This window comes from Coregonus lavaretus (genome assembly GCF_964263955.1).
Source record: "Coregonus lavaretus genome assembly, chromosome: 13".
In the NCBI taxonomy this organism is placed as follows: domain Eukaryota; kingdom Metazoa; phylum Chordata; class Actinopteri; order Salmoniformes; family Salmonidae; genus Coregonus; species Coregonus lavaretus.
The window spans coordinates 20063688-20086686 of NC_140000.1; the positions used below are offsets into that span (position 1 = coordinate 20063688).

At 42.8% G+C, this 22999-nt stretch overlaps 2 protein-coding genes across 3 annotated transcripts; both read right to left on the reverse strand.

The window, feature by feature from the left end:
• Window positions 1-29: 29 nt before the first annotated feature.
• Window positions 30-17636, reverse strand: LOC311140351 (CREB-regulated transcription coactivator 2-like; the record flags this gene model as incomplete). The annotated part of the gene is made up of 14 exons (XM_084175374.1): window positions 30-1526; window positions 1794-1995; window positions 2135-2209; window positions 4848-5462; window positions 6024-6502; window positions 10496-10734; window positions 11650-11779; window positions 11922-11948; window positions 12137-12237; window positions 12652-12720; window positions 13798-13859; window positions 14081-14194; window positions 14440-14541; window positions 17463-17636. The coding sequence occupies 14 exons, from the start codon at window positions 17634-17636 to the stop codon at window positions 1330-1332; spliced, it is 2586 nt and encodes an 861-aa protein (XP_084031500.1). The 3' UTR covers window positions 30-1329.
• A 569-nt stretch (window positions 17637-18205) lies between these two features.
• Window positions 18206-22753, reverse strand: LOC311139600 (zinc transporter ZIP1-like). 2 transcript variants are annotated; one of them, XM_084174510.1, is made up of 5 exons: window positions 22604-22753; window positions 21820-22125; window positions 19961-20091; window positions 19409-19595; window positions 18212-19303 (listed from the first exon to the last, which is right to left on the reverse strand). In XM_084174510.1, the coding sequence occupies exons 2-5, from the start codon at window positions 22010-22012 to the stop codon at window positions 18900-18902; spliced, it is 915 nt and encodes a 304-aa protein (XP_084030636.1). In that variant the 5' UTR covers window positions 22013-22125; window positions 22604-22753; the 3' UTR covers window positions 18212-18899. The 2 variants fall into 2 exon arrangements, with proteins under 2 accessions (XP_084030635.1, XP_084030636.1); XM_084174509.1 differs by having other exon boundaries at window positions 18206-19595.
• Window positions 22754-22999: the final 246 nt, after the last annotated feature.

The following is a 22999-nucleotide window of genomic DNA, read 5'->3' on the forward strand; positions in this document are numbered from 1 at the left end:
ATGGCAACAGCTGCCATGTTGGGAAAAATAATACAAACATGTTTTATTATCACATACACCGGATAGGTGCAGTGAAATGTGTTATTTTATGTGTTGTTTTTATAGACAGGGGAGTTGGATAATGGATTCTATGGACTACTTGGTTCAATATGAGGACAATATCCTTAGACGATTGATTTAGTCATTTTTGAGATTCGGAACCATCAAGACGATTCGAGTTGACAGACTAACTGAGAGGTCAAATGAGAAAGGTCAATTTAGCTGGGTCTTGAACACAGCCACAGTGATAATCTTACAGATGAATATGCCGTCCAGACACTAAAATGGCCCCATAAGTGCCAACTTGTCCTGAGTGACTGAGAAAGTCACCTCTCCAAAAAAAACACTTTCTTCTCTTTGTCCGTTGAAAGACTGAACTATATCTGAACTATAGCTAGCAAGGTCCGCCATTGAATTACCTTTACCAAACTTAAGTAAAATAGAAACACTTAGACATGTCAATTGGCCACTATTGGTTGAACAGTCTCTGGTTGGGTTGACGTAATCCAAAAATACCCCAGATCTACTGTATGTTCTTGCAGTAGAATGATGGCGCACATGGCCGATATTCCAGCCTGCCCATACTGGCGTTGGAATGATGGAACACCGACAGACAAAGCCGAAAGACCAGTCAGGAAAGTCCTGTCTTATAGAATGTATATTGTATGGTTTTTAAGATGGCATTTTCAAGTGTAACCGACCTCATGCATGATCCCTGCGTTTATGCATTAACCGAAGTGCATTTGTTTACATGCAGATAAGACTCGTACAAGCTAATGCCTACATTTTCTTATTTTCTCTTAAGCATCACAAGTGCGTTTCCGATAAGTGCCTGGATGTAGCGGAAAGAACCTCAAACAAACTTGCTCCACCACTGACATATCAGTCCCTTCCTCCAACCTTCCCCACCACCACATCACCCTCACAGAAATGCATGTGGTGAGGTCCCCACTAGACCAGGTACCTCCAATTCTGGTCCTAGAGAGCTACAGTGCATGCAGTATTGTATTCAAGCCCAGCACTAAGACACCCGATTCAAATAATCAAGGTCCAGATTGAAGACTGTGATTAGCTGATTATTTGATAGGTGTATTAGTGCTGTGGTGGAACAAAAGCCTGCTCCCCAGTTGCTCTCCAGGACCAGTCAGAGAACCCTGCACTTGACTGTCCAAAACCTCCCACCTGACGTCTTATTCGGCTTAACATGCGTTGGGTCGATCGCCAAGGAAGGGGATGCAAAGCAGGGCTCAACCCCACCTGTTCCACTTCAGTCTGGGGGGGGGGGTGTCACTATAGGCGGTCGGACCGGAAGGAGTCTTCCACGGCGGGGTCGGTCAGCATGAGGTCCCCGTCCAGCATGCCCAGCCCCTCAAGGGCCAGGGGGTCCATCCTGAGGGGGTCGTCCAGGGCAAAGGAGTCCATCTCAAACCCTGGCACGTGGGACAGGGCGCTGGCGATCTCCTTGGAGAGGCCCAACGAACTGTCTCCTGGTGAAGAGAGAAAGGAGGGCTAGTAATATAATAATAAATGTGCCATTTAGCAGACACTTTTATCCAAAGGGACTTTCAGTCATGTGTGCATACGTTTTCGAATGGATGGCCCCAGCGGGAACCGAACCCACAACCCTTGCAAGTGGCATACTCCACCAACTGAGCCACTCAGGGTTAGTGTGTTAGTTATAGTTATAATTATATACTTGGAAAGCATTCCTCTACTACAGGGAAGTAATAGCCGAAGTGGTAGCCCAGGCTCACCTGTGAGGATGATGTTAGGGACATTGTGGCATCCCTCTCCCCCGAAGTTCTGGTTGTTAAGGTGTTGCCTATCCCCTGAGTCGTGGAGCGCCAGGAAGCCATGGTTGGGGTGGTAGGATTCCTCCTGGCCCTTTCCACCACTCCCACTGCCCAAGCCACCATGGTTGAACGACAGGCTGTCTCCCTGAGTCTCCATGTTGAACTGAGACGGGGACAAAACACCAAAAGTGAACTCAGGCAGACAAATACAGTACAACAGAACTCAGCAATGAAAGCAGAGGTACAGTAGTCAATAGAAATATGAGCCTGAGAGAAATAAAGTGTCTGCAGAAATGGTGTACCTGCTGGTTCTGTCTGGAGGCGATCTGCAGGCCCAGGTAGGGATCATCCAACAGAGAGTTTAACAGTAATGTGTCCTACAACACAAAACACAGGTACTTTAGTGTAAAGATGGAACAACACGTCATTCCAAATTATGTTGGGTGACATCACCTACAATATGTACTGTAGCAGTGAAGTGGGGCTTCATTGATGCTACATCCTACAGGCCAATTTCACTGTGGTCTCAATAGCACAGCCCCTCAGCACACAAAGACAGTCTGCTCTCTGGACTGCTATTAATAGAGCCATTCAACAACAGAGCCCAGGATCCATTTCACCTCACTTGGGCATGACATCAGCGTTCCCTATCAAGATTCACACACCGCAATCTGCAGTTAAAAAACTTGTGTGCATGTTCAATGACATCATCTGTCAGAAGGATGTTGTGAAACAATCTCCAGTGGCAAGTTTTGGAACAAAGTTGAGACTTGAGTGAGCATTGGAAATGTATTGAGAAGCTATACAGGTACAGGAAATGTGAAGCATCAAGTAGGAAATTATTGAGCCACAGTTTTAACAATATGGCCTCTTGAATAGCCCAAGTTTTGTTTTAAATATATCCCATGACAGCAGAGTAATGTCATGGGTAAAGAGATGATATTATATTATTTCATACTTGAGTATGTCACACACTAGGAGGCTTAACAGTGAGCAATTTGCATGGCCAAATGTATAAATAAATGAATAAAATCAGCTGATTACAAAATATACAATACAAAATAGTGAGCCAATTCTAGCAGTTGAAGTCGGAAGTTTACATACACTTAGGTTGGAGTCATTAAAACTCATTTTACAACCACTCCACACATTTCTTGTTAACAAACTATAGTTTTGGCAAGTCGGTTAGGACATCTACTTTGCGCATGACACAAGTAATTTTTCCAACAATTGTTTACAGACAGATTATTTCACTTATAATTCACTGTATCACAATTCCAGTGGGTCAGAAGTTTACATACACTAAGTTGACTGTGCCTTTAAACAGCTTGGAAAATTCCAGAATTGGAGGTGTACCTGTGGATGTATTTCAAGGCCTACCTTCAAACTCAGTGCCTCTTTGCTTGACATCATGGGAAAATCAAAAGAAATTAGCCAAGACCTAAGAAAATAAATTGTAGACCTCCACAAGTCTGGTTCATCCTTGGGAGCAATTTCCTAACGCCTGAAGGTACCACGTTCATCTGTACAAACAATAGTACGCAAGTATAAACACCATGGGACCACGCAGCCGTCATACCACTCAGGAAGGAGACACGTTCTGTCTCCTAGAGATGAACGTAGTTTGGTGCGAAAAGTGCAAATCAATCCCAGAACAACAGCAAAGGACATTGTGAAGATGCTGGAGGAAACAGGTACAAAAGTATCTATATCCACAGTAAAACGAGTCCTATATCGACATAACCTGAAAGGCCGCTCAGCAAGGAAGAAGCCACTGCTCCAAAACCGCCATAAAAAAGCCAGACTGCGGTTTGCAACTGCACATGGGGACAAAGATCGTACTTTTTGGAGAAATGTCCTCTGGTCTGATGAAACAAAAATAGAACTGTTTGGCCATAATGACCATCGTTATGTTTGGAGGAAAAGGGGGGCTTGAAGAACACCATCCCAACCGTGAAGCACGGGGGTGGCAGCATCATGCTGTGGGTGTTTTGCTGCAGGAGGGACTGGTGCACTTCACAAAATAGATGGCATCATGACGAAGGAAAATTATGTGGATATATTGAAGCAACATCTCAAGACATCAGTCAGGAAGTTAAAGCTTGGTCGCAAATGGGTCTTCCAAATGAACAATGACCCCAAGCATACTTCCAAAGTTGTGGCAAAATGGCTTAAGGACAACAAAGTCAAGGTATTGGAGTGGCCATCACAAGCCCTGACCTCAATCCTATAGAACATTTGTGGGCAGAACTGAAAAGGCGTGTGCGAGCAAGGAGGCCTACAAACCTGACTCAGTTACACCAGCTCTGTCAGGAGGAATGGCCAAAATTCACCCAACTTATTGTGGGAAGCTTGTGGAAGGCTACCCAAAACGTTTGACCCAAGTTAAACAATTTAAAGGCAATGCTACCAAATACTAATTGAGTGTATGTAAACTTCTGACCCACTGGGAATGTGATTAAATAAATAAAAGCTGAAATAAATAATTAACTCTACTATTATTCTGACATTTCACATTCTTAAAATAAAGTGGTGATCCTTAACTGACCTAAGACAGGGAATTTTTACTAGGATTAAATGTCAGGAATTGTGAAAAACTGAGTTTAAATGTATTTGGCTAAGGTGTATGTAAACTTCCGACTTCAACTGATGACAGAGTGAACTCTTAAAATAATATGCCCTGGTGTGACCAGAGGCCATCAGGCTGACACTGGTTATGGTCTTGATAATAGCTGTACAGATGAGTACATCATCCGGATCATTCTAGTTGACCTCATTTTCTATCACAACCAATGTTTATAACATTGCGCTTGCTTTAAAACCATGCTTTTACAAAGACATCAAACCACGCTGCTTTGCATGTTAGCTGGCTGGCATGCCCCTCTGCCCCAGAGAGGTGAGGTAGGTTAATCGTGACGGACCGATAGTAGGAGGATGTAGAAGAGAAAATTGTGGCTTTATTCGGCCAATTGGGGCAGTGTGTTGTGTGTATGGGCTGGCACTGACTCTACTCACGTTGTAGAGGCCCAGGTCTGTGGCCAGGGAGTGGCTGATGTGCTGCAGCTGGGTGGGACTTCCCTGCGGCCTTTGCTGCTCCATCTGCTGCTGTTGGTCTTGCTGGTCCTGCTGTTGTTGTTGTTGTTGTTGCTGTTGCTGCTGCTGCTGCTGCTGCTGCTGCTGCTGCTGCTGCTGCTGCTGTAGCTGCTGTTGTTGTAGCTGCTGCTGCTGGGTCGACCGCAGGTCTTGCGTCTGTAGGCACTGGGAGTTCTGGCCCTGCTCACCCTCAATTTTGACCGACACCCTATGCTGCTGCTGCAGGTGCTGCATCTGCTGATTCTGGGAGTTGCGCAGGTTCTGCAGGTGCAGCTGCTGGAGGGCCTGCTGAGACTGGGCACGTTGCTGCTGGTGCAGCTGGATTTGCGGATGCAGCTGATGGTGTTGGTGCTGTTGTTGATGTTGTTGTTGCAGTACCATGGACGGCTGGGAGAGCTGTTGTCCTGCTTGAGAGGCCTGCTGGGGCTGATGGGATGCTGGAGGACCTGGCTGATGAAGCTGCTGCTGGGTTTGGCTGAAGGGGTAGGGAGGGAGCCTCTGGTCCATGGGCAGTTTGCTGGTGTCCAGAGGGACGCCCTGGGAGGAGATAAACACATTGATTGGAAATGGAATACAAACTCAATTGGCATGCAGATCGGCCAATGTTATGGTGCCGTGTAGGCTTGGGCGGTATTCAGTATAAACTATATACCGGGGTATTTTGAAATACCCACAGTATGGTTTCAATACCGTCAAAACATTTTTAGCTTGTTTTGTCATCAATTTAAATATTAGTTATTTTTAAATAAATACCTACAGTCAACTTGTGCACTAGGTTAATAGATAAAGCAGCACTAGCTACCATACCATGCTGACAAAAAGGGCAGTTTAATAAAAAACTAGCAGTAATTTAGTAAAAGTCTAGTCAGGTTATTTTGGCTAACTAAGTAGCTAGCTTACAAGATCAATCTTCTTGGTTACAGCAGAGACAAATCCCCTCCTGGATCAAGATCCCTGCTGTCTACAATTTATTTTGTGCGTGCAGCACAGGAACGGCATGATGGCATGAAAATCTGGATACCGCCCAACCCTAGTGCGGTGCTTATTCTGGCCTATCTGATTAAATCATGGTTAAAGGAGAACGTAGGTAGACATTACCTGTGTTATGGAGGACAAGTTAGGAGAGATGGTGGGGGAGAACTGTTTGGAGTGGTGCCTGCGAGACTCCCCTCCCATGGGTAGGATCAGAGGGGAGAGCTGAGCTCGTCTCCGTGGCGACGTGCTGAGTGGTGACTGCCCCTGGCTAGTTAGCAGTGGCGAATAAGAGGAGCACGAGCCGGACCCTCCCACCCCGCTACTGTAACTAGGGTTACTGGCCGTCGTCTGGAGGGACTGGCCACTCAAGGAGGAATTGCTGAGGGAGGAGTGCAGGGATTGGTTGCTCAGGGAAGACTGGAGGGAGGGGGAGGAGCTAAGGGAGGACTGCAGTGAAGGGTTGCTAAGCGATGAGTGCAAGGAGGTGGAGCTGAGGGAGTTGGGGAAGGAGTGGCTGCTGAGAGATGATTGGATGTTGGGGTTGCTTAGCGAGGACTGCAGGGAGGGGTTACTGAGAGTGCCCTGAAGAGATGCTAGGAGACCTGTTCAAATAAACAAGACCGATAAATAAATGTGAATATAGAGCTACATAAAATAAAATACACATTTTGAGTCCTGGTGAAAAAAAGTTGTGGTAATGCGTTCATAATACAATGAACAAAAATATAAAAACAACATGTAAAGTGTTGGTTCCATGTTTCATGAGCTGAAATAAAAGATCCCAGAAATGTTCCATGTGCACAAAAAGCTTATTTCTCTCAAATGTTGCGCACAAATTTGTTTGCCATTGAAAAGAAGTGAAACAACATTCCACATGCCACAATCAACAGCCTGATCAACTCTATGCGAAGGAGATGTGGGTAATGGTGGCCACACCAGATACTGACTGGTTTTCTGTTCCACGCCCCTACTTTTTTTTTTTTTTTTAAAGGTACTGTATCTGTGACCAACATCTGTATTCCCAGTCATGTGCAATCCATTGATTAGGACCTAATGAATTTATTTCAATTGACTGGTTTCCTTATACAGTGGGGGAAAAAAGTATTTAGTCAGCCACCAATTGTGCAAGTTCTCCCACTTAAAAAGATGAGAGAGGCCTGTAATTTTCATCATAGGTACACGTCAACTATGACAGACAAAATGAGAAAGAAAAATCCAGAAAATCACATTGTAGGATTTTTAATGAATTTATTTGCAAATTATGGTGGAAAATAAGTATTTGGTCAATATCAAAAATGTCTCAATACTTTGTTATATACCCTTTGTTGGCAATGACACAGGTCAAACGTTTTCTGTAAGTCTTCACAAGGTTTTCACACACTGTGGCTGGTAGAGGTATATCTCCTCTAGAGCAGTGATGTTTTGGGGCTGTCGCTGGGCAACACAGACTTTCAACTCCCTCCAAAGATTTTCTATGGGATTGAGATCTGGAGACTGGCTAGGCCACTCCAGGACCTTGAAATGCTTCTTACGAAGCCACTCCTTCGTTGCCCGGGCGGTGTGTTTGGGATCATTGTCATGCTGAAAGACCCAGCCACGTTTCATCTTCAATGCCCTTGCTGATGGAAGGAGGTTTTCACTCAAAATCTCACGATACATGGCCCCATTCATTCTTTCCTTTACACGGATCAGTCGTCCTGGTCCCTTTGCAGAAAAACAGCCCCAAAGCATGATGTTTCCACCCCCATGCTTCACAGTAGGTATGGTGCAACTCAGCATTCTTTGTCCTCCAAACATGACGAGTTGAGTTTTTACCAAAAAGTTATATTTTGGTTTCATCTGACCATATGACATTCTCCCAATCCTCTTCTGGATCATCCAAATGCACTCTAGCAAACTTCAGACGGGCCTAGGCATGTACTGGCTTAAGCAGGGGGACATGTCTGCCACTGCAGGATTTGAGTCCCTGGCAGCGTAGTGTGTTACTGATGGTAGGCTTTGTTACTTTGGTCCCATCTCTCTGCAGGTCATTCACTAGTTCTCCCCGTGTGGTTCTGGGATTTTTGCTCACCGTTCTTGTGATCATTTTGACCCCACGGGGTGAGATCTTGCGTGGAGCCCCAGATCGAGGGAGATTATCAGTGGTCTTGTATGTCTTCCATTTCCTAATAATTGCTCCCACAGTTGATTTCTTTAAACCAAGCTGCTTACCTATTGCAGATTCAGTCTTCCCAGCCTGGTGCAGGTCTACAATTTTGTTTCTGGTGTCCTTTGACAGCTCTTTGGTCTTGGCCATAGTAGAGTTTGGAGCATGACTGTTTGAGGTTGTGGACAGGTGTCTTTTATACTGATAACAAGTTAAAACAGGTGCCATTAATACAGGTAACGAGTGGAGGACAGAGGAGCCTCTTAAAGAAGAAGTTACAGGTCTGTGAGAGCCAGAAATCTTGCTTGTTTGTAGGTGACCAAATACTTATTTTCCACCATAATTTGCAAATAAATTCATTAAAAATCCTACAATGTGATTTTCTGGGAAAAAAATCTCATTTTGTCTGTCATAGTTGACGTGTACCTATGATGAAAATTACAGGCCTCTCATCTTTTTAAGTGGGAGAACTTGCACAATTGGTGGCTGACTAAATACTTTTTTTCCCCACTGTATGAACTGTAACTAAAATCTTTGAAATTGTTGCATGTTGCATTTATATTTTTGTTCAGTGTAGAAGACTTCAAACACATCTAAATTCAATGAAAATGTATTGCAACATTTCATAGTTTTAACATTTGATTTGACAAACTGCAAACACAGTTTGTCTCCTGGCGGTCATATCAGGAGAGGTATAACGCTAGCTCCCATAAAGAGGCCCTGAGCTGTAGGGTGCATCTCAAGAGTCTAGGTTTCCTTTTATTGTCTCCTTTCCTTCATTTGCCTCGTATCCTTAAATTTGCACTGATGTGAACGAACTAGAATAATACCAGCAAATATCTGGTAAGCATTCACCATACTGTTTTCACCCGTTTCCGTCAGTGCCGAAGAGAGGAGACAAGAAGAGCACGCCACCTCAGACTATGGACATGCAGCTCTAGACTGAAGTTAACAACACTCGGCGACTCAGTGTCAGTTTCCTGTGTATGGTCAGCCAAATCACCTCAACACAGATCCAGTAGGGCCCTATAAAATCTGTTTAATTTCTTGCCTGATTCCGTTTCGTTTTTTCCCAAAATTTCGTTTTGTTTTTCCAGGTTTCCGTTTTCCCCGGTTTCTTTCAGGTTTTCGCTCTCACACTTGAATTGAAAATAACTAAATGGGATTTTTTTAAAGTCCACAACAATGCTTAAACCACATAAGGAGACCACTTTTGAGGTCTGGGATTTTTTTGGGGGTGTAGTTACCCTTTAATACCAGTGCACACTGATATTATGTTTTTATGGTATAAGATGTCATGTCATAGTATCGTGGGGAACAGGTTACAGTTACTAGATAAGTGGTTAGGAGACAGAAAGTCTACATTCCATTATGTCAAAGGAGATTACTGATGTTTAGGATAGCATGAGTGATGGGCAGGATACTGACTTGGGGTAAAGAGTGATGAACATCAAAGACAGGGAGTGCCCATGGAGACTTACCAGATGTATGCCAAGAAGAGGGTAACAGAAGGTATATAAGGTAGAGTGTCTTTTTTGTTCAAGTTAGTTCGTAACATCAAGGGCAAAGCTCTGGTCATTGTTGTAACGAACCCGGTACCGATCATTAAACATTTGCATTAACTGTCTACAAAGTGTCTAAGTATATCCTTGCATCCTTGATACCCGAGAGACTCATCATAACACACACCTAGCAAGAGGCTGTTCAGCTGTGTTTTGTTATGGTAGAGTTTGCATAACAAATACCCACTGGATTGATGCAAATAATCATGATATCATTCTGCCAGGTAAGCATAGGCTACTTTGTAGTTAACATTTAACTGAGAAGGTTTTTGGGAAAGCCTTTCCATCTACCAGAAGATTTTTCATTAGCATCATCGCTAACAGCTACACAAAGTGGTAGCTGCGCGCACCACACATACACAGACGGGGGAATTCTCGTTGCCTCTTCAGAAAGTTGCAGGAAATACGAATCACTGAAGCATTCTGTTCATGTCTTATGATAAACTTGGGCTAATTAATTCATTTTCAATACATTTAGTTGACTCCCTTACTAATAAGTTCAATACATGTTTGTAATATTGTTGACTTCCGTTTTATTGTCTGGATTCTCTGATTCTGTCCGCGTTCTCTGTTTCAGGGACAGCTACCTTTTCCCCAATGCACAGCCCTCCACTTAACCTCCACTTTCACTTTCTAAATAAATCTTACACGAGCCCACCTAAATTAATATAGGCCTATCTCCCTCTTTCACCAACACCCGCTAGCTTCTTCCGTTTGACTCACAACTTAGACATTTTAACTAGTGTAACGGAAAGGAAGTATTGTTCCTAGCATGCCTGACTGAGCACACACACTAACATACATGCAAGAGAGAGGTGCTGAAGATCAACATGGCACACAATAGCACACACACTCTTCAACCTCTATCCCAGAGCCCCTTCCTGTACCTGGCGAGTGGCGGAAGGCATTTCTGGCATTGATGCCCAGCTGGGTGAGGGTGGAGGCCAGGTTACCCGTGCTGCTGCCCCCACTCAGGGACGAGGGGTAGCCCGGCTCGTCTGGGTCCAGCGGGGTGGGCAGTGGCGAGGGGAAGTGCAGGCTGGACAGGTCGGGCAGGGAGCCCCCCGTGTTCAGGGCTGAGGGAGCATGGGGGGTGCTGGACTGCTGGTCCGGGGAGGGGAAGATACTGGAGGAGGAGATGGAAAAACTATTTAGGAGGGGAGGGAAACCACAGTGGTGTCTCATATTCGTCAAGAATTAGACACTGGTGTGCGTGTGGTTTCCAGACAGACAGGGTGATCTCAGCGTCCCAGAGCTAAACTGACTCACACCCAACATCAGCAGAGAGAAAGAACGACAGAGAGAGAAAAATAACAGAAGAATGGACCGAGAGGGGAGAAAGCGAGCGAGAGAATAAATTACAGAGAGGAGAGAGAGAGAACAAGAGAAAAATAAGAAATGGAGGGAGATAAAAGAACAAGCGAATGAGAGAGGAATAAAATTAAGAATGTCCACTACACACACATTCCAATCTCAGCTATGAGAGAAAGAGAAAAGAGTGCGTAACGAAAAGGCTTGGGGGAGTGTAACGTCATGTCAACCAACCCTCTGCATCCCTGGCTACACCGACTGTTAGTCATGACGAAGAAGAGGAGGATAGACAAACAGAGGCTGAGAACGGAAGGAGATATTTCAAATGGATGTTTCAACGGAGAACAAATGGAGATTGATCGGAGGCTTTTACGTCAACAGAAATCGGCCATGGATTCATAAATGTATGTCATACCTGAGGGCACATGCTAGCCATAGTACAATACCGTGTCTCCTATCAGACTCCCCTCCATATATTGCTGCTTCACATTAAATTAAACAAATTACATTAATGTAAGCAGCAATAGCAACAACAATTTACATTAGGTCTACATTAATGCACGACATTGCGGGTTTGTATAACCGTGTGTCTGCACTGAAACAGATGACTGTAGATTACTGTAGTAGGTTTGCAAACTGCTAGAGCCACAGATACTTCCACACAAGTTATTCTCTCCTGTGAGAAAAACACTTGAAATGACTTGGATGTGTTTTAGAAGGATTGACTTACTTGATACCGGGAACTTCACAGGACTTGGGTCGAGAAGACAGCAGGGGCAACTTCTTGGTGTCCCAGGGCTTGAGCAGTTTACCCTGATCCAGAACGTTCTCCTCAATAGGGGGAACTGGGTACGGAAACACTGTGGGTGACAACCAACATGACTGAGGAAATCAAATCGCTGTCTCCTGGTCATAGGATTTCATTCCATTGTCAAGATTATTTGTGGTGTGTTCACATTACAGAATTGTTAGTGTTTAGCGAGTTTGACTGTTAAGACTCACTTCTTCTCCCCTCTCCTTCACTCTGACCTAGAGAAGCACAGAGAGATACAAGTCAGAGCACTGGGGCAAACTGAGAATGGGCTTAAGGCACAATCACGATTAAACAATATGGTCATTTAGCAGACACTTTTATCTAAGTGGCAAACCCTCAACTCCCACTCCAATTTGTTTACTAAAAACATATGCTGTTGGTTTAGTCTTTAGTGAGTCCTCACCAGTGCGTCTGCCCTGAGGGGTGAGTGTGTGTCCAGCGCTGAAGGTGTCTCCTGCAGGTGGGTTCATCACACTGGTGTGTAGGGCAGAGTCTGAGTTGGTCCTGCATAAAGAAAAACCATTAGGAGAGGAGAGAGAGATAGAGGGAAATATCCAGGGGGTCTCTTTCCATTGCCACATCAACCCACATACACCAAACAGGAACCAACTACGAGTCAATCCATGACTCATTTGAAAAGTCCTCCGGTAACAACATCATGAGAATCACCACTTGACTTTAACTTCTGCGCAGCCACAAACTAACTCCATCCATGATATATTGGAACTCACAGTCATACTTAAATATCCATTCATTCAATATAAAAAGGATAAACTCATTCAATATACAAGATCTTGGAAGGTCTTTGAATGGCCATATCTCGCACTGGCACGATTGTCTGGTAATGTCTGCCCCAGGACAGTGAGTTGATGCCCTATGTTGAGGGGGAGAAAATAAGATGGAGAGGGTGGGATTCACCTGTTGAGTGCCGTGGTGGGGAGGCGAAACAACTGGCTTTTGTCTCCTGGGAAGTTGCCCGAACAGTTCCTTTTGTGATCAACAACAAAAATGGCCGTTATTCTCCAGAGAAGGATTAAAAGAAGAAGAAAAAAAGAGTAAAGGCTTGGGACGAACGGCGAGGAGATGCAGAGCTAGAGAGAGAGAGGGAGGGAGAGAGGGAGACTGACATTCTACAGAACACATGGCCCATCCCATAGATGCTTTTTTCTCATGTAGGTGGATACAGATAATATTGAGTGAATTGAGTGCATTTGTGGGTGTGTATGTGTGTTACTGCATGCTCATGTGCACAAATGTATGCATTCGCAAGAGTGAGCTTGCGTTCATGCATGTGTGTGCTCATGTGCGTCTGCAAGACTGGCTATTATGTAAGAGGTTCTTAAATTCTCTGCTAGACTGGGGTCTCGCAGCGATCGGTTCACGTCAGTAGAATTTATGAGGCTGTATATCAGTGTTTCCTGGAAAGAATCGGACAGACTTGTGCTGACTCCACCACGAACAAACTTCAGGAGCAGCTCCCTCCATTCACCTGATTGATGGAGGCCATTTCTCAAAGTTCAGCATTCAAGCGAGCAGAGATGAGAAACGCTGGTTTAGAGCGGCCTTCATCTCGACATGGCTTTATTTTTGCAGAGATTAAGATAAAAGTGTTGGGAGGTGTGTAAGAGACGTATCATTTCATGTCAAAGCCGTTGTCCCTTTCTCAAAGAGTATGTCCTTTTCCATTTAGCAGAGAAAGAAAGAAAAAAGAAAGAAAGAAAGAAAGAAAGGAGAGGACTGGCAAGAAGGGAAAAGAGGTGGGAGTTACATTCTTTTTTCTTCAAGTTTTAGAAAGAAAGTATTTGGATGCCAGAAAAAAGGGAGGAAAGTAGAGAAAATAAAATAACTAAAAGTTCCGAAAAGCAACTAAATTCAGGGCTATGAAGGTAAGCTGAAATCAGGCGTCTTGTTAGTCAGTCCAAATCGCGTTAGTATGCATTGTTACCTTGAGACCAAGCTATAATGCTGCAGAGAAAAACAACCAAGCAAGATACATCAAAAATAAACAGGCTTCCCTGAGGACACCCATGTCTCTGCAGATTGGGGTCCACTCCAGATCATTACCTTCTCCAGCTGGAGTCCGGAGGCGGGGACAGATAGGCTGAGTTGTATGGAGAGCGGTCCACCTGAGGAGCACACAAGTCAAGGCAACAACTAAATCTACTCTTCTCATCCACAATCAGGGATTTACAACCAGGGATTTGGTCAGCACAACATAGAAAATTACAAAATAATATATTATCAAAGCAGTCCTTTGCCTAGATAGACCAAAACTCTGGGTAACTCCTAGATTGTGCTTTATGGAACACCTCCCGGACTCTGGTCTCAGAGGTATTGTGAAGGATACTTGTCTCCTGTAGGGGCGCACTGGGGAGATGAAGCTTCTGTCCCTCTGGACCCGCTCTACCAGGCCGTGGTGTCGTGTGGAGCGACTGGAGTCCAAGTTAGAGTGGAACAAACCCTGAGAGGGGGGGAAATATGAAGGACACAAGTAGGAGAACAAAGAAACAGAAAGGGAGAGGATAAAGATGGGTGCAAGAGAAGAGGGAGAGACGCCATGGTGTTTAAATTGGTGTCAAGTGATTGTATGGATAGATTTTTAGGCCATATATATATATATATATATATATTATATATATATATATATATATATTAATGTGGACCCACACTCACACACTGTGGATAAAAGAGGTGAGCCTCTCTCACCTGAAAGTCGCCTGGGTTCCTGCCAATCTGATTAACGTTGGGTAGGGAGCCCCCGTAGTACGGGCCCTGGGTTCTAGCCAGACGCACTTTCTGAGCCTGGATCTGGAGAACAAAGAGGAGATGGAGACTTTAAACTGCAATACTTCACTGCTGGATTGCTGCATAGCCTACACAGAGACAGAAGCCACATCAGTGGATTGAGATAATCACCAATTGGGTAACAAGATCATCAAGAGTTTGTTGTAGTGTGCTTTATCACCTGCAAAGCTGTGGTTGCCCTATGTCACAATAGAATGTTTGAAATGAGCTGGCCCGTTCTTTTAGTAAGACACTGTCTGGCCATTTCCATTAATGACACAGCCAAACATATTGGTGTCTTTTCAGACCTTGTTCTTTTGAGTAAAAGCTTGACATTTTGTAATGTGCTGTCCTGCCTCTGACATCTTTCATGCAGTCCCTCAACCTTTAAAACAGGGGGCAGTGAGTTCATCATTGTAAAAGAAATGGACAATCATTCACAGGGAAAACCACAAGTATTGAGGAAAAGCTGGCCTTGTGTTTAATTATTATTTCTAAGAAAAATAAGAACTTTGAAAACAATCTTCACAAAGCAACAATATCCCCACATTGGCAGTGTAACATATCATTATAACAGCAGAAGAATTTGAGACAAGGTCTTCATAGGACATAAGATTAAATCTGCCCTTAAACGGTTCCCTTCTCTTCCGAAATGGATTATTATGAACCACTACTGTTCCAGCATACAGATTAGATAGGCCTACTCTGTTAGATTTTATGAACCCATCTAAAAATGCCCAAAAACCAAAAAGCTGGAATCCTTAATTGTGAAACTCAACTAAACAAAAGCAATAACAACGGCCGTGGGGCGGACGGTGGTGCTGTTTTCCCTACTGCGGATTCCATCTTTAAATCCCCTTTCTCTTTTACATAGGCCTACCCGCAGGCGAAGACGATTACAGTAGCTAGTGCTTTCCGTATTCATCACACTGATGACAATATGAATTCTCCACACACAAACAAGTTGTACAACCAAACTGATTCATTAAATACAATAAATGAATGGAAGTGGGCAAATCCATGGTAATAGATTTACGCTGAGACTTTTTCACTTAAAAATGTATAACAAACAAAAAACATTGATTTCTAAGTTTAACAAACCATATAACTCTATGCACAAGTACTACTTGTAACAATTTCCACTTAACATTTTACAAAAGTACATTTACAGGATGAACTGTGCAGATAAAGTCTGTAAAAAGAATAAAACTGAGGGAGAATTTACCGTAATTCTGTTACCAAACTTTGCATCTGCACAGTTTCTCCAGTAATTGTTTTTTTTATTTACTGTGTAAATTGTTCAAAGTAGTCATTGTGCATAGAACTGTATGGTTAGTTAAACTTTGAAATCAATGGTTTTGTTTGGCATACATTTTAAAGTGAAGTCTCAGCGTAAATCTGTTTACAGCGTAATTCTGTACTACTCTACTGCATCGTTCAGGCCTACTTGCTCTCTCGCTCACACACACAGAGTCAGCACATCAATTTCACAGCATGCTCCGTCTCCATTTACCGTTAACCGCCACCCTGCCTTGCTATTAGGCTGATTGGACCGCCCTGACGCTCCTGCAGTAAAACGTATATTACATGGGGAGGTTGTAAAGGACAGGGCTCAAAGGAATTCCCAGAAAAGACAGTGGTTGAGATGGCAAAGGGGAGTTACCATGAATTAAGGAAGTGGGGTGTTTTGAGGGGTTGGGATGAGCCAGTGTAAGACTTGAGCCCTTGACTGTGCTGCCCAACAATGCAATTTATGAGAGGGTGAGACTTCACTGAATTTGATTTGCCCTCTTCTCCTTTCTATTCCTCCTTCTCAGTCTGCATCACATTCACCTCATAAAATGTATAGGCTATTCGTAGAGGGGGGACATTCTGGCCATTACCATGTTTCAAAAATATTTAATGTTCAAAAATATATATTATTGTTGATTTATTCATTAATAACTAAATTAATAATTAGTATCTGTTTGAAAAGCAGTTAATGCTTTATTCACTTCAAATTGAAAGATCCTTAGAATGAACTCTGGGGTGTATTAATTATGTCTTGCAACGGAAACCAGTTTACCGTTTAAGAACCAAACGTACGCAAACGATGAAAAACGGGGAGGGCCCTACCTGAATTTGTCCAAATGAAAATCTCGTTTTCATTGAAAAACGTTTTTGTTTGGAGTAAACGGTTACTATTGCAACAGACGACACGTTTTACAACATAATCGGCGTAATTAATACACCCGTGGAGTTCCTATAAACACACAATTTTGTGAATGTTAAACTCAAGTGGGAAAAGAATGGAGTGGGTTGCAGTATGCCAAGAGTTTGCAATCTGTTCTGCTGTGGTGGTTGACAGCAGCCACAATGTGCCACTTCACTTGATGCACTAGCTAATCACTGAAAAGCTAACGTTAAGCTAAAACATGGCTGGTAACTAACGTTATCAACCAGTCACACAGTTCAGCAGTTCTTAGGTAGTTTGGTTTGTAAATGTGTGACAAAATAAAATGTATTAAAAGTTAGTTATAACTACAATGTCTCGTTTAACATTAGCTTGCTAAGTAGCTAGCTAACTTACGTTAGATAAGTAACGTAACTTACTACTAGTTAACGTTAGCTACTGAATTTGAAATGCTACTTATCCACAGATGACTAACTCAGGGCTCGCTAACTAGTTCATTTACGCTAACGTTAACTAGCTAGCTGGTTCGCATTACAATTTTGACAAGTTCGATAAGATAGCATTCAACATCGTAGTTAGGTAGGTGAAATAACTCGGAATTTACATTTAACCTCCATCAACAGATAGGAGGCAAATCGTGGATAACGTTCATTCTTGGCTAGAGTTAGCTAGCTATATTTGTTTAGCATTTTCGTATTTTTAGTTGACTCCTTTGACAAGCCCCGGGCCTGTACTTACTCCAGCTTTCCTCTTCTGCCTCCCCCCGACTTACCCTGGTAGAGGTGATGTCCATCATAACCTCCTGAAAAGCGGCAGTCTCTTCAGCCTGACGTTGGGTATGTAGAGCTATTTTCTCGCTAAATTTTCGGGGGTTTGATGCCCCGGACCCAGCACCCGAACTGGGTCCTGGTCCGGGTCCACAACCGCCTACATCCGTAGCAGACATCTTTGCCGAACGACTTCACTCAGTGGGATGATCTGACTTGGTCGTCACTAGTTACCATAACCACAAAGTCATACGGGCCGCCTATTTCTACAATTTCTCTTCTTAAAATGTGATTTTAAAGCTAACTTTAACCACACAGTTAACCTTAAATGAAGACCAAAAAGCTATTTTTTGTTTTCATGAATTTGTACGATACAGCCAATTTTGACTTTGTGGCTGTGGTAACTAGATAGTCGAAACCATCTGACTTGGTGGGAGGAGGAGAACGTGAGAGCGCCCAAGCGCAATCTGGGGCATGTAGTTTATATATATATATATATATATATATAAAACGCTAGGTCAACACAGAAATTACAGTACTGTATGATGGATATTTTGGATATTGATTAAAAAACGTTAAATTGTTCCACACACAACTATTGTATTGGTTGGTTTCTCAAAATAAAAGGGCTGCATATAAACCAGATTATTCAGTAGTAAAATACACTGCCAGACTGGTTGTCTCATCACTATCGTACTCATCACTAATCCTATCACTCTCCAGGTGAAAAATAACTAGGCAACATGTTGAAAATTATTTCAGATTACTTTTAATCAGTAAACCAGGTACAGATAAACAAGTGCTGATATAAAAGTGAACATAAAAACGAACAGCCATTTCAATTATTCAAACTCAACTTTTCAAGAGAATAGAGGATTAATTCAAAGCTTTCTCACCACATGGCAGTGAAAAAAATAAGGGCCTATATTTAGATCGCAATGTAAGGCTCTGACAAAGAGCAACCAATCCATTTAGCTTTTTAAGCATTTAAAGTAGTAGCCAGCTGTATATGCTCTTATTATGTTTTTTGTAGGGGCTAGGCAGTCATACTACTGAACAAACAAATGTTATGTGTACAATTCAGGACACTGCTAGTTAGATTTCACAGCTAACAAAACATTAGGTTTGCTATAATATCAAACCAGGAGTTATAAATTATCATATTTTCTTTTTTAATCAGGTCATTTAGACCACATCAAGCTGTTTGTGAAGTATGTCATTGTTTATATAAAAAATATAGATACATTCAAATTCTCTAAAATAGAAAACGACATATGATGTTAATTTCAAAGCATGGCAGGATTAGCATATATAAAATCTGAATGCTTATCAGTCCAAATTGCATTCTCATGGCAAAAGAGGAAATAATTGTTTGTCTTTTATCCCAGAAGGGTTGTCAGTTTTTGATAGAATCAGACACTAAGGACTGATCTACAGAATATTTACATTTTGATGAACAGCACCCCAGTGACCACTGCGAACCCAGTGAGCATCATGGCCACCTTGGGGATGCGGTTCTGTGGGGAGCTCAGCTCATGGGGCAGGATCTCCATGAAGGTGATATACATGAAGGTGCCAGACGCCAGGCCTTCTAAGGTGGACCTGGCCAGCTGGTGCTGCGGGGATGACTTGGTCTCAGTGAGGGCGATGCCCAGCCCAATGCCCAGCGGGGACATGAGGGCAAAGAGCAGGAGGCAACCCACCACGGCTGCCCGCCGCAGCTTGCCCTGGACCAGCTTTAGGGCTAGACTGAAAGAGATTATGCTCTTGTGGAGGAGTAGAGCCACACCGATCTCCAGCACCTCTTGACTGTCCTCCTGTAACCCCACAGCCAGGCCCTCGAACACTGAGTGCAGAGATAAGGAAAATACTAGAATGAAGGCCCGGATGGCCGAGGTGGAGTTAAAGTCCACATGAAAGTGGGCATCCTCTCCCCCTAGTTCCTCCCTACCATGGGAGTGGTGGGAGTGTCTCCGGCAATCTCTGTCATGTGATTGGACGCTGGGGTCCACCAATAGTGCGCGTCTTTCTTCAGAGTGGCCCGCCGATCGGTCTTTGAGGGCCAAGACTATCTGCTCCAACACCAGGACCAAGAAGAAGCCCATGGCTATGATAAACTCGGGTAGAGGGAACTGAAGCTGGAAGGGGTAGATTGACAGATAAGAGGATAACACACACTTTATAACTTACCTGGCAGAATTACCACAAAGTTAGCCTAATCAGTCAGCAGATTAAGCTGACAAATGTAACCTACATTTTATTCATTTATAATAAAGTGTCTGCGGACAGAAATTGATGAGTCTTCACAGAAAGTCATTAATCTGTATTTTTCTCAGCATTCAACTTTGACACAAAGATAAAAAATGTAATTCTGACATCAAGTAATACAGGGCAGGCCAAGATAACACTGTACTTTCAAAATACTAATCAGATGTGAAATGTCTAACCGAAGGGCAGAAACCAAAAAAATACACAGCTAATGGGGACATCCCCAAATTCTTACTGTGATACCCAGGCTACTAAATGCTTCATTGATCCCAGATAGGTAGTCAGGCACCAAGTCCAGAAGGCAAGTAGCGAAGAACACTCCTCCAGCGAAGCAGCTCACCAAGCTAACTACCTTGTGACGCGTTTCTGTGGAATACAACAGACCCAGCTCAGCCACAAATGTATCAGCCAGTCATGTTTATTGAAAGGGTCTACAACAAGTAAGGTCAATGTTTTAACCTGTTGGTTTCCATCTGGTCTCCATGGAAAAAATATTCAGATTTGACGGACTACATCTTGACAACATCCGGGAACAGATTACACAAAAGAGAGCAGGTATGTCTCCCCTTTACTAATTCACCTGCACTTTATTATTCAGCCCTGTGCAAAGTTATCGGATGTGCATGGAAGTTGAACCCACTTACATTCTACTGTCTTTTCAATGGGTTTGGGGGTCTTAGTGTTTCGTGTAGGGTTTGTGAAAGGAAGGAACACATAGGAGTCAGCAAGTAAGTTTACAGTCAGGACTTATTTTCAGGTAAATCCATTTGAATTCAATCACTTTTTGACAGCATCCCTTTTGATTTAAACAACATTTTCCTACATGGAAGAAGTGGTCGGAAAGTTACTTTTTGGACCTGAATCCCAAAACATTCAGGAGTAAAAGGTGCTCAAAGTTGACCCATTTTGCATACCCCACCAGCACCATACACTAAGACATCCATGTCTTCATTACTGGAAAAGATAAACAGTTGAGTTTGATATAATTTAAAAGCTTACAAACAGGGTTATCAAACTATTTTATAATTTCTTGAAATATATATATATTTTTTAAAATAAAGATGACATTTTTTTACCTTTTAACATCAATTAGCTAAAAACGCGAAAGTCTGATATTTTTCCTTCATATTAACATATGTTGTAGCTTAGATCCTATTTTTACATCATCTGAGGTTTTTGTGTTGTGCCCGCCATCGGTTGAGACACAACATGCTTTTGAATACAGGATGAGTGTCATTTCAATCATAGAAATATAATTCATAGAATGGACCTATACCTTCAGACCACTGCAATTTAGCTGGTACACCATTGCCATTTTAATTGAATTGACATTTTTACTTCTAATTACTAACACAAAGATTGCTGCTGGTCCACCCACTATCAAATGTCAACTTAAATGGTCATGTCTATTCTATTATCTATTTTTCTATGATTTCAATAGGTTTCCTATGGAGGATTAACAGTATAATTTAAAAACAACAGATATTCCCATTCAAGTCAACATTGTGTGGACCTCCACCCATCTTTGTGGTAACGTTTAAAAGTTGAAATTTCTATTTCATTCCTATTTTAGTACATACTGTACAGTAGATCAGCCAAAACATGACACCCATCCTGTATTCAAGAGCATCTTGTGTCTCAATCGATGGTGGGCACAACATAAAAATCTCAGGGTCTAAGCTACAACTTGTGCGAATATGAAAACAATCGGTAGATAATTTACATGTCAGCTAAAAAAAAAAAGACAATTTTTATTTAAAAACAATTTTTTGAAAGAAACTATACAATAGTTTCAAAACCCTGTTCGTAAGCTTTTAAATATATCAATCTCAACTGTTTATCTTTTCTAGTGATGAAGAGATCTCATTGTATGGTGGGGTATGCAAAATGGGTCAACTTTGAGCACCTTTATCTCCTGAATGTCTTGGTATTCATGTCCAAAAAGGAACTTACTGAGCACTTCTACAATGGGAAAATATGTAAGGAAGGTTTCATTCAATTCAAAAGGGGTGCTGTCAAAAAGTGATTTAATTCAAATGGATTTACCTTTAAGTCACATTTTCAAAATTCATTCTGATCTAAAGTGCCACTTACCTGGGTCAACATTGCACCTCCCTGCCCCCCTGACGAAGCACAAAGGGGCGAAGCCACAGACCAGTGTGATGGAGAAAAGAACAACCAACGCTCCCAGCTTTACCTCCAGGCCAGGGACATCAGCTGGGTTCATCTGCACTTCAGATGGCCACGCGGAAAGGGCAACAGAAGATGATCCTTTTCTGAGAGCCATCTCTGCACTACCTGCTTCACTCTCACGTCTGAGTCAAACAGCAAAGAGTAGCTCTCAGACGCACTCCATTGGCTTACAGTCGAATGGCAATAAAATGGGGAGGGGGAAACCACCTGCATCAGAGAAGTTTTAGGAAAATGTGCCTACATTCAAATCAAGTCATTACAAATAAACGCTGTTTGACATTTATTGCATACATTTTCATAGTGCCCAGAGGGTGAGAGACTTCTGTGAAAATGTCACACTGTGACATCTGCTTTGGGATCTTGGCAAACAAAGAATATTAATTCCCAGATACAGTATGTGAAAGGATGGGAAAGTAATGTTTGGGTATGAAAGGAGGGGAGGGGGGGGGGAGAGAGGGGAGGGGAGGGGAGGGGAGGGGGGGCATAGAAAGCATGTGACTGATCTAACATCAGATAACATTAAATTGCTTTACTGGGACTGTTATAATATCATGTATAGCTGGTTAGAAAGTTTTAAAAACTATAGCTAGTCCATCAAAAGTTTTCAACAACTTGACTAAAGGTATAGCTTTCTGCCTATGGCATCTCTCACATTACAAATCGCAAGCAATAAATAATGTACTACCTTCTGTCGTATTCTCACATAAAAGGACAGCCTTGGTGAGCAGCTTGTATTGGCACAGACTTAATAAAAAGTGAATAAAGGCAGCAAAATTACATTACTGCGATGCAAAAAACTGCACTCTGTACGGGAAGTGGTGAGTCAGCTGATCAGAATGAGGCTGGGACGAGCTCGAGGGAGGGGCATGTCCCGGATTCGTCAACGCTCAGTGAAATCTGATCTCAAGTCAGATCTGCGCTCAAGCCGTCGATAGTTCATCTCAAGATTGGGGGTCAGCTAAACAGATCCTTTTAGATCCTTTATCAGTTGTTTCGGAGCAATTTCGAACTTTCGCGGTCTATTCATTGGTGGACTTTTGATACAAGAATATACTGGACATTGTATCACTCATTCAATCGC

Bases quoted from the DNA above. Each gene is read 5' to 3' on its own strand.
- LOC311139600 (XM_084174509.1), bottom strand. From the start codon at position 22,012: ATGGCTCTCAGAAAAGGATCATCTTCTGTTGCCCTTTCCGCGTGGCCA. The intron at 20,092-21,819 runs GTAAGTGGCACT...TGTATTCCACAG, and splicing joins GAGGTGCAATGTTGACCCAG to AAACGCGTCACAAGGTAGTT. The intron at 19,596-19,960 runs GTAAGAATTTGG...TACCCCTTCCAG, and splicing joins TTAGTAGCCTGGGTATCACA to CTTCAGTTCCCTCTACCCGA.